This window comes from Bos indicus x Bos taurus, chromosome 4 (assembly GCF_003369695.1).
Source record: "Bos indicus x Bos taurus breed Angus x Brahman F1 hybrid chromosome 4, Bos_hybrid_MaternalHap_v2.0, whole genome shotgun sequence".
In the NCBI taxonomy this organism is placed as follows: Eukaryota; Metazoa; Chordata; class Mammalia; order Artiodactyla; family Bovidae; genus Bos; species Bos indicus x Bos taurus.
In genome coordinates, this window is record NC_040079.1 from 14814169 (window position 1) to 14830952 (window position 16784).

At 46.9% G+C, this 16784-nt stretch overlaps 1 protein-coding gene across 2 annotated transcripts in view; it reads left to right on the top strand.

Moving 5' to 3' along the window:
• The first annotated feature begins 10621 nt into the window (after positions 1-10621).
• Positions 10622-16784, top strand: part of KIAA1147 (KIAA1147 ortholog) — a 48843-nt gene continuing 42680 nt past the window's right edge. The window contains exon 1 of one of the 2 annotated variants that reach the window (XM_027538813.1): positions 10622-11639. Coding sequence is in view for 1 of the 2 variants with exons in the window: in XM_027538812.1 (XP_027394613.1) it covers positions 11886-12135 (250 nt within the window). In the remaining variant the exon portion in view is untranslated. Of the gene's footprint in view, positions 11640-11870; positions 12136-16784 lie in introns of those variants that run through there. The other variant, XM_027538812.1, reaches the window with a different exon arrangement.

Sequence of the window (16784 nt, forward strand, 5' to 3'; positions counted from 1 at the left end):
GGTTTTCTCACTTAAGTACCGTGCACCTGTAAGATCTCAGCTTCTCCCTATTTCCATTCTGATTAAAGAAGGCTGCAGTAACTTTTTGAGCAATTAAATCCAATTTATGTATAGAACTCCCGCAGTCTCCCTGAACCCACGTGCTACCAACTACTAGGGAGCCACTTGGATTCTTTACTTTAGCATGGCTTTAAACATACACATTGGTATCTGTAATTTTACTTAACAATAAAATATTACAATTAATTTTTAAAAACACACATTTGCTAATTAGGAACAAGCTTATTATTGGAAAGACATCAACTCTTTTCTACCTCCCATTTAGAAATACAGCCCTCTTCTCTCCCCCCACTCACCACCCGCCCAGTGGGTAAAAGCAGTTCCTTAGAATTCAGTATCACCTGGATAGCATAATAATCGTCAAACGGCAGCTAACGTATCTTGGCTGGAGTTCATCTCTCTAACAGACACATACCTGAGATCTCTACCAGACACAACTGTCCTAATTCAGGCATCTCCACACTCTCCTCTCACCCCTGGGTATGAGCAGTTAAAGCTTTTAGAGAACTGGACACATTTTTATACCCCAAAGAAAAAGGAAAGGTAGAAAGATCAGCAACCCAGAAACAGATAAATGTATTACTAGAAAATGGTGACTACTTGGGCCCCAAATGCCTTATTTTGTAAAATGTATTTTCTTACTGTTTAGATATCTTTTACATACGTTATTCAATTTCTTTCTCAGAGTAGTCCATATGGGGGTGGGGGATAAAAATAAAAAACACTTTGAGGAGCAAAATAAGGCCACTGATATCATTTTATAGGAGAAACCGTGTGAAAGCAATCTGTGAAAAACAAAAATGATGTAATGAGCCCCTGGTGCCCTCAGGGGAGACTCTGGAGGGACTGGACAGGAAAAAGTACTTGCATGACAGATGTGGACCCAAAGTGAGAGAACTGGTGAGGATGAGTTGGCTGTGCTAGGTCTCAGCCGTGGCATGCCAACTCTCAGCTGCAGCAAGTGGGATCTAGCTCCTAACCAGGGATCGAACCCAGGTCCCCCGAATTGACAGCAGGGATTTTTAGCCACTGGACCCCCAAGGTGGTCCTGGGTTTGGTCTTGAATGAAACAAACTCACTGTCCCATCTCTTGATGGTCTTCGGTCACCCATTACTTGGCACCCACTTTTCACCTTCTCTCTCTTTACCAATCCTTCCACTCCTTTCTCCCCTCTCACTCTCTTCCTATTCCCCACCTGAACTCATGAGGAGCTTAATCCAAGAGAAGAGTAACTAGGGACATACGAAAGTGTCTTCTCAGCTAAAAACCTTCTCATGCCCCAGCTTTTTAGGTGTGCACAGCACCCAAGCCTTCTTTTGTCCTTCCCGGTCCCTCCTGCTATGCCGACTTTCCAGATCATTCAACAGGGTAGCTCCCTGCTCACCTTGGTCAGAGAGCTGGCATCCCACAGGCTTCCCTGGTGGCTCAGATGGTAAAGAATCTGCCTGCAATGCAGGAGGCCTGGGTCTGATCCCTGAGTCTTCAGGAAGATCCCCTGGGTTAGGAAGATCCCCTGGAGAAGGAAATAGCAACCTACTCCAGTGTTCTTGCCTGGGGAATTCCACGGACAGAGGAGCCTGGTGGGGTCCATGGGGTTACAAGGAGTCGGACATGACTGAGCAACTAATGCTTTCACTTTTTCACAAAGAAGTTCCTGTTAACTGAGATTCTGGGCTTTGGAGTTGGGTTCTTGTTTACAAACCAGGAGGCCATATGATATAATTCCTTCACTACAGCCTTGGTGGCTATCAATTTTCCCTTCTTGAGGTCGTAACTAGTCATTCTCACCTCTCCAGGGCAGCTGGACACTGGTTCTGCTCTCAGGGAGGATGAGACTAACCTGAAACAGTCTGGATCACAGGCCTGCAGGCAGAGCACAGGGTTGGTCCATTTGTTTTCACCATCACCCCTGCCTTTCCTCTCTGCCTTGCTTGAATTCTGAATTACCTTTATTTAGGACTGCACTGTTTGCCTAGGGCGGCAACTATGCCATCATGATGACCTAGATCTTATGTTATCAGTAGTAATTCTATCAGAAACTTGTGCCATTCACCTTCCGTGTATTAGCACTCAGCAGATGAATTTGCACTCAAAATGCTAGCAAATTTGGAAAACTCAGCAGTGGCCACAGGACTGGAAAAGGTCAGTTCATTCCAATCCCAAAGAAAGGCAATGCCAAAGAATGCTCAAACTACCACACAATTGTACTCGTCTTACATGTTAGTAAAGTAATGCTCAAAATTCTCCAAGCCAGGCTTCAACAGTACATAACCGTGGAAATTCCAGATGGAATTTTGAGATGTGGAACTGTGAAATTCCAGATGTTCAAGTTTGTTTTAGAAAAGGCAGAGGAACCAGAGATCAAATTGCCAGCATCTGTTGGATTATCAAAAAATCAAGAGAGTTCCAGAAAAACATCTATTTCTGCTTTATTGACTATGCCAAAGCCTTTGACTGTGTGGATCACAATAAACTGCAGAAAATTCTTCAAGAGATGGGAATACCAGACCACCTGACCTGCCTCCTGAGAAATCTGTATGCAGGTCAGGAAGCAATGGTTGGAACCAAACATGGAGCGACAGACTGGTTCCAAATCAGGAAAGGAGTACATCAAGGCTGTATATTGTCACCATGCTTATTTAACTTATATGCAGAGTATGTCATGAGAAATGCTGGGCTGGAGGAAGCACAAGATAGAATCAAGATTGCTAGGAGAAATATCAATAATCTCAGATATGCAGATGACACCACTCTTATGGCAGAAAGTGAAGAAGAACTAAAGAGCCTCTTGATGAAAGTGAAAGAGGGGAGCGAAAAAGTTGGCTTAAAGCTCAACATTCAGAAAATTAAGATCTTGGCATCTGGTCCCATCACTTCATGGCAAATAGATGGGGAAACAGTGGAAACAGTGACAGACTTTATTTTTGGGGGCTCCAAAATCACTGCAGATGGTGACTGCAGCCACGAAATTAAAAGACACTTGCTCCTCGAAAGAAAAGTTATGACCAATCTAGACAGCATATTAAAAAACAGAGACATTACTTTGCCAACAAAGGTCCATCTAGTCAAGGCTATGGTTTTTCCAGTAGTCATGTAGGGACGTGAGAGTTGAACTATAAAAAAAGCTGAGTGCTGAAGAATTGATGCTTTTTAACTGTGGTGTTGGAGAAGACTCTTGAGAGTCCCTTGGACTGCAAGGAGATCCAACCAGTCCATCCTAAAGGAAATCAGTCCTGAATATTCATTGGAAGGACTGACGCTAAAGCCGAAACTGCAATACTTTGGCCACCTGATGCGAAGAACTGACTCATTGGAAAAGACCCTGATGCTGGGAAAGATTGAAAGCGGGAGAAGAAGGGGATGACAGAGGATGAGATGGTTGGATGGCATCACCTACTCAATGGGCATGAGTTTGAATAGGCTCCAGGAGTTGGTGATGAACAGGGAAGCCTGGAATGCTGCAGTCCATAGGGTTGCAGAGAGTCAGACATGACTGAGCAACTGAACTGAACTGATGATTGTCGCTAAGGCCTCAGATATTACTAGTTATAATGCATGCATGCGTGCTAAGTCGCTTCAGTTGTGTCTGACTCTGTGGGCCTGTGGACTGTAGCCCGCCAGGCTCCTCTGTCCATGGAATTCTCCAGGCAAGAATACTGGAGTGTGTTGCCACCTCGTCCTCCAGGAGCTCTTCCCAACCCAGGGATCAAACCCACGTCTGTTGCATCTCTTGCATTGGCAGGCAGGTTCTTTCCGGCAAGTGCCACCTGGAAATCCCAACTAGTTATAATAACAAGTACAAAAAAAAATTTTCCCAATCTGGAAAATAGAACAGTCAGGATTGGGCAGTCACTGACCTTGATGGCCCAAGGGTCCCTGGAGATGCACATCTCTGTCTGGTCCACAGCCCTGTTGTTTTTGGTGTCACACTTTACTCTTTTCTTTGTCCTTATCCTCTTTACATTGTGCAAGATTGCATCTTTGCTTCAGCGCGTGTTAATAGGCTCCCATCCCAGGCACAAAGCTTCCCATCACAGTTGAGATGAGACGTCAGAAGGGGAACCCAAATAATCTGTGGCAATAAGAGGAAAAGCGAGGGAAGGATTTTTCTCTTAAAGTGGAACACGTTATGGGTGTTCCATAAGCTGTTTTTGAATGGACTTGGGAAAATAAAATTAATGTATCTCAATTTTTGTTAAAAGTACTCAGTATTGGACTTTTTTTTTTTAATTCAAACATTTCTCATATCGTTATAAGGATTTCTGCAGAGCAGGAAAGTCATGTCCTCAGGAGTGAGATACACAAGGAGGAACTCATCTTTGAATCTCAGGGCCAGGTTCCCCAAACCACGTGCCTGGGGAAAGCTCTCATTCTACTGACACTGCTGAGTGATGAGAAAGCTCCCAAACTCAGAGCTCTGACCAAACTTCAATTTTGACGGCTCTGAACATCGCTGACAATCTCTGATGGGAAGAACAGAAGCAGGAAAATCCAGCTAATTCCAGTCGGATTTGCAAGAGGTAGAAATTTACATTTCACCCACTCCAGTACTCTTGCCTGGAAAATCCCATGGACGGAGGAGCCTGGAAGGCTGCAGTCCATGGGGTTGCTGAGGGTTGAACGCAACTGAGTGACTTCACTTTCACTTTTCACTTTCATGCATTGGAGAAGGAAATGGCAACCCACTCCAGTGTTCTTGCCTGGAGAATCCCAGGGACGGTGAGCTGCCGTCTATGGGGTCGCACAGAGTCGGACACGACTGAAGCGACTTAGTAGCAGCAGCAGAAATCTACATTTACATTGAAAAGGCATACCGTTCCTTTTCAAAAGTAAAACTAAGGCCATGGGAAATATTTGAGAGTCTATTGCTTCAAGAAGGGACATGACGACCTGATCTCCTCAATCCGGAAGGAGAAATGTAAAAAACGTTTGAACAAGCTAAAGTGAAGCTCTGCCACATTTTTTCCTGAAGACTGAATTAAGAGTGAGTCAGTCAATCCAGACTCTGAAAAAATACCAATGTTGGATCATGGTGTATTTGATAGGACTCTCCCACTGGGAACCACTGGGGGGTCTGGTTTCCCAGGTAAGAATTGGGCGTTTTTACCGCCAGACTTTCTGGGAAGAGGAGAAAAGCTGACCTTTATCTCCAGCATGTGCCCGGTAGAGGCAACAGGGAGATAGTGAAGGACAGGGAAGCCTGGCGTGCTGCAGTCCATGGGGTCACAAAGAGTCAGACACGACGGAACGACTGAACGACAACCACAGAGGAAACAGAGCAGCAGTCAAGGTTTTCAGGAAAGGGCCTGCGGGCCTCGTTAACAGGTAGAGGCGTCACTGCCAGGTCACTGAGGAAATAGGAAGTCGAGGCAGTGATATCTCGAACATCCCTCAGGCTTCAACCCCATTGTCTTCCTTGAACTTATCTTGCTCAGTCTCTCATCACAACCAGAAATCCGGAAATGTTGCTTCAACCCTGGTGGGGGTGGGGGAGGGGTGTTGGGGTGGAAACTTGCAATAACTTAGAGAAAAGCAGAACACGTTCATTACGGACATGTGACATGTGTTACTTAGCAACCTGGACAGTTCCTCAGCGGCTGTGGCCTAGAGCAGGTCCAAAGACGGGTGCAGCTGTCCCAGTCCTGGACCCATCCAGGGGTCCCGGGTGTTCCTGCTTCTAAGAGCCCTCTTCCCAAGACAAATCAAAAAGAAACCGAAAGTCAGACATATCTGACTCTTTGCAATCCCATGGACTATACAGTCCATGGAATTCTCCAGGCCAGAATACTGGAATGGGTAGCCTTTCCCTCCTCCAGGGGATCTTCCCAACCCAGGGATCAAGCCCAGGTTTCCTGCACTGCGGGTGGATTCTTTACCAGCTGAGCCACCAGAGAAGCCCAAGAAAACTGGAGTGGGTAGTCTATCCCTTCACCAGGGGATCTTCCCAACCCAGGAATCAAACCGGGGTCATTCTTCATTGCAGGCAGATTCTTTACCAGCTGAGCTACCAGGGAAGCTCTCCCATGACAAGGGTGGTCAGCAAAGCCAAGAGCCATGAAGGAGACTTTATCTTGAGCTCCTCCCTCAACTAAGAGAGAGTGCACAGAGACAAGAAGTCCAAAAAAATTTTCCCAAACATTCTCAGTCATTTCTTCCTACTTCTGATCCAATGATAAGATCCCCACACTGAAGTTTTGCCTTCATCAGTTCAGTTCAGTTCAGTTGCTCAGTCATGTCCGACTCTTTGTGACCCCATGAACCGCAGCATGCCAGGCCTCCCTGTCCATCACCAACTCCCAGAGTCCACCCAAACCCATGTCCATTGATTGAGTCACTGATGCCATCCAACCATCTCATCCTCTGTCGTCCCCATCTCCTCCTGCCTTCAATCTTTCCCAACATCAGGGTCTTTTCAAATGAGTCAGCTCTTCGCATCAGGTAGCCAAAGTATTGGAGTTTCAGCTTCAGCATCAGTCCTTCCAATGAACACCCAGGACTGATCTCCTTTAGGATGGACTGGTTGGATCACCTTGCAGTCCAAGGGACTCTCAAGAGACTTCTCCAACACCACAGTTCAAAAGCATCCATTCTTCTGCACTCTGCTTTCTTTATAGTCCAACTCTCACATTCATATATGACCACTGGAAAAACCATAGCCGTGACTAGATGGACCTTTGTGGGCAAAGTAATGTCTCTGCTTTTTAGTATGCTGTCTATGTTGGTCATAACTTTCCTTCCAAGGAGCAAGCATCTTTTAATTTCATGGCTGCAATCACCATCTGCAGTGATTTTGGAGCCTAAAAAAACAGTCAGCCACTGTTTCCACTGTTTGCCCATCTATTTGCCATGAAGTGATGGGACTGGATGCCATGATTTTAGTTTTCTGAATGTTGAGCTTTAAGCCAACTTTTTCACTCCCCTCTTTCACTTTCATCAAGAGGCTCTTTAGTTCTTCTTCACTTTCTGCCATAAGGGTGGTGCCATCTGCATATTTGAGGTTACTGATATTTCTCCCGGCAATCTTGATTCCAGCTTGTGCTTTCTCCAGCCCAGCGTTTCTCATGATGTACTCTGCATATAAGTTAAATAAGCAGGGTGACAGTATACAGCCTTGACGTACTCCTTTTCCTATTTGGAACCAGTCTGTTGTTCCATGTCCAGTTCTAACTGTTGCTTCCTGACCTGCATACAGGTTTCTCAAGAGGCAGGTCAGGTGGTCTGGTATTCCCATCTCTTTCAGAATTTTCCACGTTTATTGTGATCCACACAGTCAAAGGCTTTGGCATAGTCCATAAAACAGAAATAGATGTTTTTCTGGAACTCTCTTACTTTTTTTGGTGATCCAGCAGATGTCATGTGGTTCAAACCTGCATTATTTAGGGGTCAAATCTCATTCAGTTTGACCTGAAAATAATTCGTAGTTTTTTTGAAACTAGATAAAATGATTTTAAATTTCACATGGGAAAATGATTGTCAAAGAAATAGCTGATGACTTTTTAAAAAAAAATTAGTAAAGAAAGAAGACTACCTCTCTTAGAAACAGAAATTTATATGTGAATTTATATATGTGGTTTTCCAGGTAATTCAGTGGTAAAGGACCTGACTGCCAATTCGGGAGACACAAGAAATACAGGTTTGATCCCTTGGTTGGGAAAATCCCCTGGAATAGGAAATGGCATGCCACTCCAGTATTCTTGCCTGGAGAATCCCATGGACAGAGGAGCCTAGCAGGCTACAGTCCACGGGGTCACAAAGAGTTGGACACGACTGAGGGACTGAGCACACAGCACAGCACACACACATACATATATTAAAATTCTACATTAATAACATACATACAAGGTGAATATTCTTGCTGCATAAAGAACTCATGCCAGTTGATAACAATTCTTCAGACAGTGTCTTCTGACACTACCCTGAAGAGGAACCACAAAACACCAACATTTATTTCAAAACCATGATTAGATTCAGTCACAAAAGATTAATTTAAAATACCATGGCCATCTGACAACTGGCAAAAAAAAAAAAAAGATTTTAAATGGCACGATCTAATTGGGATGAGAGGGAAGTGAGATTGAGGCCCTTGTACACCTGTGACTCAACAATTTGGCAGTCCAATCACAATATGGACGCACCCTAACCCGGTTTGGCCACCTCTGGCAGTCTGTCATAAGTCAGCAGCCTGAGCGACCGATTGCACTTGCCCTGTTTGTCGTCCCTCATTCTAGATTTCATTTTTTTCCTGATAGCTGCCTTGTCTGCTAGGCTGAAAGCCTGATGGGAAGGGATGTCTGTTTTCTTCACAGCAGGACTTGGCATAGAATAGCTACCTATTGTGAGTTCAGAGTGAAATTCAGCCACAGCAAAAAAAGGAAAAAGCTTGATTGTCCAACAATGAGAATGGGTAAATAAATTTTCAGAATGCATACAAGGGGAACCATTAAAATGATGAATGGCAAATTATTCACAGTTTGATAAGTGAAAAAAGAATACAAAATTGATATACAGTATGATTTCAACATGTAAACACTCAGGAAGAAAAACATCTAAATCTATCATTTATTTTAAGATATACCATTATTTTACTGTTATTTTCACATACCACTGAGAATAAAAAATGCCCGTGATGCTGAGTCTAATATGATGTTGTCTACATAGCTTCGACAAATAAACCTCCCATGTAGAGAAGAAGGCTGGGCAAGGGAGCTTGCTTGTCTCAAATTTGTCATTGGGTGCAGAGAAGAAAAAAAAGTATCTCACCTAAGAATTACAAGGTAGGGCTCGCACTAGCTTGCATTTTGAATTCACACTACCAGGGTGGTCCAAAGAACCTCCAGCAGAGAATTTAACTCAGAGCATCAGCTCAGGTTGATGTTGCCTCAGACGGCTGCAAAAACAGACACACATCTCCCCTGTGAGACCTCAGCAGGGCTGGCAGCATACATGAGCCACCATAGCAATCCTAACAGATGAAAAATTTTGCACCCTACAATTGATGAGATAGACTAAACAAAATCTTAACAGGGGCCAACTCAGTGGTAAGATGATAAAGCAAAAATACTTTAATATATATCTTATATACATTGTATTTTTATATATTATATATACATAATATAGATATGTTTTATGCAATGTGTTTTACATAATGTAGACATATTGGTATTTGGAAAAGTAAAATAATTTCATTTAAAATTTGAGATATATGGGATTCTAGGGGAACTCACTAAAAAATTTAACATTGGGGCTTCCCTGGTGGTCTAGTGTCTACGATGCCATGCTTCCACTGCAGAGGGCATGGATTCAGTACCTGGTTGGGGAATAAAGATTTTGTATGCTGTGTGGCTGAGCGCCAAAGAATTGATGCTTTCAAACTGTGGTGCTAGAGAAGACTCTTGAGAATCCCTTGGACACCAGGAGATCAAACCAGTCAGTCGTAAAGGAAATCAAGCCTGAATATTCATTGGAAGGACTGATGCTGAAGCTGAAGCTCCAATACTTGGCTACCTGATGTGGAGAACCAACTTATTGGAGAAGACCCTGATGTTGGGAAAGATTAAGGGCAAGAGAAGGGGGCGACAGGGGATGAGATGGTTGAATGGCATCACCAGCTCAATGGACATGAGCTTGAGCGGAAGAACAAGGAAGCCTAGCATGCTGCAATCCATGGAGTCATATAAAAAGTCGGAGATGACTTAGAGGGTGAACAACAACAACGCTGTGTGGCATCACCAGAAAATAAAATAAATTCAACATTATCCTCAGGTCTCTGAATGTGACAGATCTTTATTTCTTCTTGTCTTCAACACTAGTTTCTCCAGTTCTATTCCAACAGCTAAGTTCAATTAGTTCCCTTCCTATCACCCTGTGAAATTCAATAAATAGACACAGAAAAGATCAATCTGATGGTCAGGTACAGAGCCTCTTTCATACTGTGAATGTGTTAAGCAAGGTGTCATCAGCATCATTAACGTTTTTGAGCTCTATGTGCAAGATATTAGATTAAGCCTGGTGGGAGGGGCCAGTTGTATAGAGGCTTAAGTCTCTACTTTCGTTCATTTACTTAGCTGACAAATATTTGTTGAGCACCCATTATGCAGGGCTTCCCTGGGGGCTCAGTGGTAAAGAACCAATACAGGAGATGCAAGTTTGATCCCTGGGTAGGGAAGATCCCCTGGAGAAGGAAATGGCAACCCACTCCAGTATTCTTGCCTGGGAAATCTCATGGACAGAGGAGACTGGCAGACTACAGCCCACGGGGTCACAAAGAGTCAGACGTGACTGAGCACTCACAGGTCTTAAGAATGACACGATGGCTCACCGTGAGCTAGACCTTCTGCTTAAATGAAGATTGGAAAAGCTGCTAGATTTAGGGTGTGAACATTTTGGTCTTCTGTTTATACAGAAAATCAATTGGGATGGAGATTATGAGTTTATTTCCTGGTATATATATATACAAGTTGAGGGTATTAAAACTAGGGGATTCTGGGTGGGGTGAGTCCACACAAAAAATCAGAAAAAAGAAGTCCTTTGGTGTGTGGGGGGGTGGGGGGGTAGGAAAGTCAGACTAAAGCTGATGGCTTTAGGAATGGATTAAGGATATTCTATGAACCTCCATTTTCTATTTAGAAGTAACATTTTTGAATGCCTCAACCCTTGGGGTAAATCTGGTGGTTATGTCATCAGAGGAGGTGGGAAAAATAGGAATAGCCATTAAAGTAATGAGAAAGAATAAGATGAGGAGAGAGACTAGTTCAGACACCCAGTTTCTCCACGGTTCAGGACAGCCTGGGGTTTTCGCCTGCCCTCAGAAGGACCCAGTGGATTTGCTTACTAGTTGTCACCCAGGGGGTGTTGATAAAGAGTCATATTTACGAGCCAGAAGGGCAGTGATAACACGGTCTAACCCCTCTTCCCAAGGAGATCATCAGTGATGACCCAAGGTTGCTGCTTCCAGACCAAAATTAAGAACAGTACAGAATCCGGGCAGCATTCTACCCTAAAGAATAGGGACTGCTTTCCTCACGGCGATTATTTAGTGCAACCTCTCCGCCCCCACCCCCACCCCGCGCCAAGGGCAAGTAAGTGACGGTCCACCACTCTCTGTAAAGACTAAGTCACTGCAATGGATGGCGTCCCAAGCAGGGTCCAGGAAGACCAGGGTCAGGCACTCTCCAGCCCATTCAAGGGCACACGGACACGGTGATACACACACAACTGCTCCTGGCCGGACACCAAATCCCACAGCTTCAGGGGATCAGGCCACATCCCAAGTGCAAACAACGCGGGCAGCCACGGCTCCCCTCTTCTGCTTCACTCGCAGCACCGCGGGAGCTCTGGCTGCACATCGAGGGTTATGTAACACCTATCTGTCACGGTCTGCATGTCCAGGGGACTTGCAAAATAATGGTGGCGAATAACAATTCACGGCGGTACGGTCATCCCACGGAATCTTAAGTGAGAAAGCACAGGTAGACAGATGCAAGTGGCTTCGCGTCCCGGTCACCGCACTTTTCCCCATCCCGGAGAGCGCAGATGCATCCGTGAAATCTCAAACCCGGCACGCAGTTCCGCGAAGCGGGTAGGGAGGACGCCTCCTCGGGCGGGATCGGCACGCAGCCGAGCGGGGTGGGAGGGCGCTGGGCGCGGGGCGGGGCGGCTGGGGCAGGTGCGGGCCTGGGGCGGCGGCGGCGCGGCGGGTGCGCGGAGGCCCGGGCGGCGGCGGCGGGCAGCCCGCCGGGCGAGGGGAGTTCCCGCAGCCCGCCCCTGCGCCCGCCCCTCGCGGCCCGCGGCTCCTCCTCGCCGCCGCGCCGCGCCTCGCCTCGCCATGGTGGAGCGCGGAGACGCGGCGCCGCTGCTGCGCTGGGCCGAGGGCCCCGCCGTCTCCCCGCCGCGGGCCCCAGTCCCGCAGGCTGGAGGCCGGGGATGGGGCGGCGGTGGGGGCGGCTGGGCGGCCGCGGAGCCTCCGAGGAGGCGGGAGCCCGAGGAGCTGCGGCAACCGGGGCGCCTCGAGCTGGGAGACGTGGAGGAGGACCAGGTGGTGGCCGTGTTCGTGGTCACCTTCGATCCCCGCTCGGGTGAGAGCCGCCCCGGGACCGGGGCGAGGGTCGTCCCCCAACCGGGCTTCGGGGACGGCGGGGGAGGGGCTCGCTGCGCGCGCACCCGCACACCTGCACCCCTCTCCCCGCCGGCTGGGGGCCCCCCGGGCGGGCAGGGGGTGCCTCAGCGGGTTGGGGGCGTGGGGCTTTGTTCCCTGCGCCCCCGGGCCCCCCTCTCCCGTTCCGTCCCGCTGCCTCCCGGCGGGTCCCCAGCCGGCGCCCCAGTCCCCACAGTCCTGTTTGGACTTCTGTGGTGATAGAGGATCCTGTTCGTGGCCACGGGCACGCTAGCTTTTGTTTTCTTTTCGGGCTTGGCTCATCGGTTTCTCCTGTGAAGAGGAGGAACGCCCCTCCACCCCTCCAGGTGAACTCCTTCGGAAACAGATCGTCCTAAGCCTCCAGGTTCTCTGCTTCCCGCCCTCGCTCCCCATCCCTCTCCGCCTGGTAACTTTGTGAGCGCCCAAGTTCAGTCTCTCTGACGGCATTATTTTGAGGAATTAACGCCTGGAGTATTAAGGGATGGCACGGAGGGATTAAGCTGGGGACGGATTAAAAGAGAAACCTCCTCGGTAGGCTCTTTGCGGGTGTGTTTGGAGAGTTAAAGGGTGATCTCGCATAATCTTTAGCCTAACCATCCGGTAAGGAAGTGTGCATTTTACTGGTGAGCGAATTCCTGGGGTTCAAAAGTGAAGGCGTTAAGTTGTTGTTCAGTCGCTAATACCTCCCTCGGAGAGCCTCAGGTGGTCGGGGAAGGGTTCGGCTCTCAGGAGTGGAGGGAGGAGAGCTCATGGTTCTGAAAAGTGTTAGTCGCTCAGTCGTGTAGGGTTAGTCTCAACCCCACGGACCTGAGCCTGCCAGGCTCCTCTGTCCATGGAATTGGGGTTAAGAAACCCAGATGGGTCTTTCTGTTCTCAGTCCACTGAAGTTGCTGGAATGTGGAGTGTCTAATTATGTGGAGTGTCAGCTTTTTTCTCTAGGTCCCTACCTGGTCCTCCAAGGATGAACTGTAGAAACCTTTCTGAAAAACATGAAAGGGTGCGATGGAATGAAAGGGAAAGGAAAAGTGGTGAGGATCTTGGGATGTCAGAAGATGGGCAGGATTAGAACTCAGCAAGGCCCAGGAGGAAATAGGAACAGCTGTGGGGAGACTAGAGCTTTCTGACTCCTGGCGATTCCTTGGCCCCTTCCCTATGGCTTTCAAACTTTTTTGACTGTGACCCAACATATGAAATTCATTGTACATACCAATCAGTTTGCTCCATACATACATATGTAACTGAAATTAAAGTTTCATGAAATAGAACTAATCCCTTTCACATGTAGTACATACTGTCATTTTCTATTTTTTGTTTTTTAATGCTCATCGCATAGGCTGCCTAACTGACATATGGTTGGGACTCCCAGACAGGAAAACTGTTCTTTTTTGACCGAAGTAACCTTTATCGCTAGAGAAAAACATACTATTTTGTAACTCATAATATTCCTTATTCCTGCTGTACATAGATGTGCACATGAAATTCTTTCTGAAAAGTGTTTAAGAGTAACTAGAAGAAATGGAGAGGGAGCATTCACAGGATCTGATTTAGCAGTGGTTGCACTGGGGGTAGAGACAGAGGGGTAGAGGAGGAGGCGGAAAAAAAAAAAAAACAACTGGGCTGACCACAGGTGGAGTTAATAATACCGAAAAGTACTTCAGAGCTGGGCCCCTCCCCCTGCCTTGTTAGTCACAGCTGGTGCGCATGGTTTTGTGGGTATGTGTGTAAGTATTTGTGTGGAGACACACATGTACACGAGTGTGTATTTGTAATGGCTTTCAGATTGAGATTAGTGTGGAAAGAAGGGATGTAACAGGCATTTGGACACTTGATTTGTGTAGGTGTTTTACCATAATGGTGTTTCACTTAATTCTCACCACCGTTCTAACTGGATGATCATTTATACCCCATTTTATACATGAGCAAACAGAACAAAGATGATTAAGTAATTTGGAAATATTAACTAGCTGTGGCTGTGAGTCTGGTTGTCTTTCAAGTATATTCAACATGACCTGAACATCTGCCCTCCTAACTTTTCCTGTTAACTGTGTGCAAAGAGGGGAAAGGATGGGAGAAAGTGGGGTGGGCAGGAGACAGAGTGTGTTTTTAATTATGAGTGATACTTTTTGTTTTTTTTGGAAAGCTGCTGTTTCCTGCCCATAATTCTCATTCGTCATTATCCTAGTTCCGAATGGCACTTTACATTCTGAAAAAAAAAAAAAAAATTCTGATAGTATCTGTATTGAGTAAAAATTGTGTGATGAAGCACCTAAAAGTAAAAGATGGGATGAATGAATGAATGAATGCTCCTGGGGTTCCCAGGGCCACAAAGGTCAACACTGGGACGAGGGCCTCAGAGAGCCTGTCCCTTGTGTGAGGGCTGGGGGAGTCTCGGGCTGCAGAGGTGACACATAGGCCCTCGGATACCCAGGGAGGTATCAGATACCCAGGCAGACGTCACTGGGGCCAGGCTTCTGTCTCCCAGTTTCATTTGAGTGTCTCAACCTTTATCCTGCTATGGAGGCAGGTCTGCTCTATGTTGCTGTTTAATCTTGGTCCACCAAGACTTGTGCCTTCCTAAACCTATGATAGCCAAAGTAGTAAAGTGAACACTGGCTTCTTTACCCAAATCAGATCGTATCACAGAAGTTCTTACATAGGAGACACTGTCGTCTCTATGACCGCCCATCTGTGCCCCACGTCTCCCACTGTGTCCTCCGCGTCCTCCCCTCGGAGCTTTCTCCCTTCTCCCCAAACCTCCCCAGGCGCTTACTGCCCAGGCCGTGGGTATTTCATTCATCTTCCCTCCTGGTACAGGTAACAACACGTTGGTGTGTGAGCCTGCGAGAGTACAAGAAGGGATGGGGAGGAGAGAATCCACCCCTGTGGGTCATCTGTCAGGGCGTGAGTGGTCTGTGCGCTGAAAGGGAATGAAACGGAGGAGTGGACCCTGGTTACAGGCGCACGCGCGCGCACACGCACGCACACACACACACACACACACACACTTGGACAGGTGAGAGGGAGAAGTGGACCTGGTTACACACACACACTTGAACAGGGAATGTTCAGTGATTCTCAGACTGTTATATGGGAATAAGAGAGTATATACTTTTGGATACAGGTTTGGGGTTGAGCATCTGTAGGAAGAATCAGAGAAGACTGTAGGGGCATAAAGAATGTTATTTTCATTGGAGCTACGGTTTGAAGATTATGGTTGTTGGCTCCATAGATGATGTGAGGACCAGGGCTTCAGGGTCAAGAGAGGTACAGCCTCCCTCTCTCTGACACGCACTCTCGCTCCGTCCTCTCTGTCTCTCTCTCACACACTCACTCGCTGACACACTCAGTCTTTATCTGGAGCAGGGAGTCCCTGGGATGTGGTGGTGCCGGCCATCTGGGCTACAAAGCTGCTATTGAAAGCAGGCCCAGATGCTGACTCTACGAGCCGGGTGGGAGAGATTGGCAGCCAGAATATTGCTTTTTTATTGTGTCCAACCCATCATTTAGAGCTTTGACTCTGTTCTTTGGGTCTCTAGGAACTAAATTTTCTTCCTCTGCCTAATTAAGGGAAAAGGTAATACCATGCTTGGAAATCAGCCTCCCCCCTCCCCAACCCCCTCTATGAAAGTGACATAGCGTCTCACCGTGCAACTGAGGGCCTGTGTATGGGCCTGAGGCAGGTAGAGCTTTGAACCTACGATGGATGATACCTGTGATTCAGCCTTGTTGGACTGTTTGTTTATAAGAGATCCACTTTCAACAGCTCCATTTTCCTCAGAGTTATTTTGTGGGTGTCTAGGGAAAACTCCTGTGTGTGTGTGTGTTTATGTGGGGATGACTGAGGGGTGGGACACCTGCCGCGGTTTATAGGATGTCTCTTTTTCCTTTGTTCTTCCTGATTAGGGATGAATTACCTGTTCCTCCCTCAACCTCTAGCCAGTGCCTCAGTTACATCTGAACCCCTTATTTAATTTAGTGCATGCTTCAAATGACTATAGTATTAAAATCACTCACATGCACAAGTTTTAACCTCCATACATTCTCCTTACAGTCAACAAAACACAAGCTATTTTCTTTTTAACAACAGTGACACGGAGGCCCAGGGAGGCAGGGCCAGGTGTGGTATCTGAGGCATAACTTGGAGGACTGCCCAGGTCATCTGACTCGTGCAAATAATAAATGGCTCCAGCCACTGGTGGGAAAGTGACAGAGGAGAATGAGAGTGGAAAATTTGGAGTGTAGTTTTGAAGCAAGAAGAGCAGTCCTAGGGATGGCCAGCTCATAGAGGCCAAGAGAAGGCTGGTTCTGATAGCCAAGGCAAGCAAGCCTCTTCAAGTGATGTAATTCGGCCATGGCTTTTCTCTGTACTTTCAGTCAGAAGTCGGTGGATTACAACTGGTGGATTTCTTTAGTTCCCATGTTGGCAGACTCTTTCCCAGGCTGTTGGTGATTCACCTACTTGCGGTTTTCAGGGAGAAGTCAGTTGTTGACCATCTGCTGTGACTTCTGTTTCTTCTCTTGAAAGCTGATGGAGACTCAAGTAGGAGGGGAAGTCATAACACCCACCGCTTACCGAATGCCCACCATGGA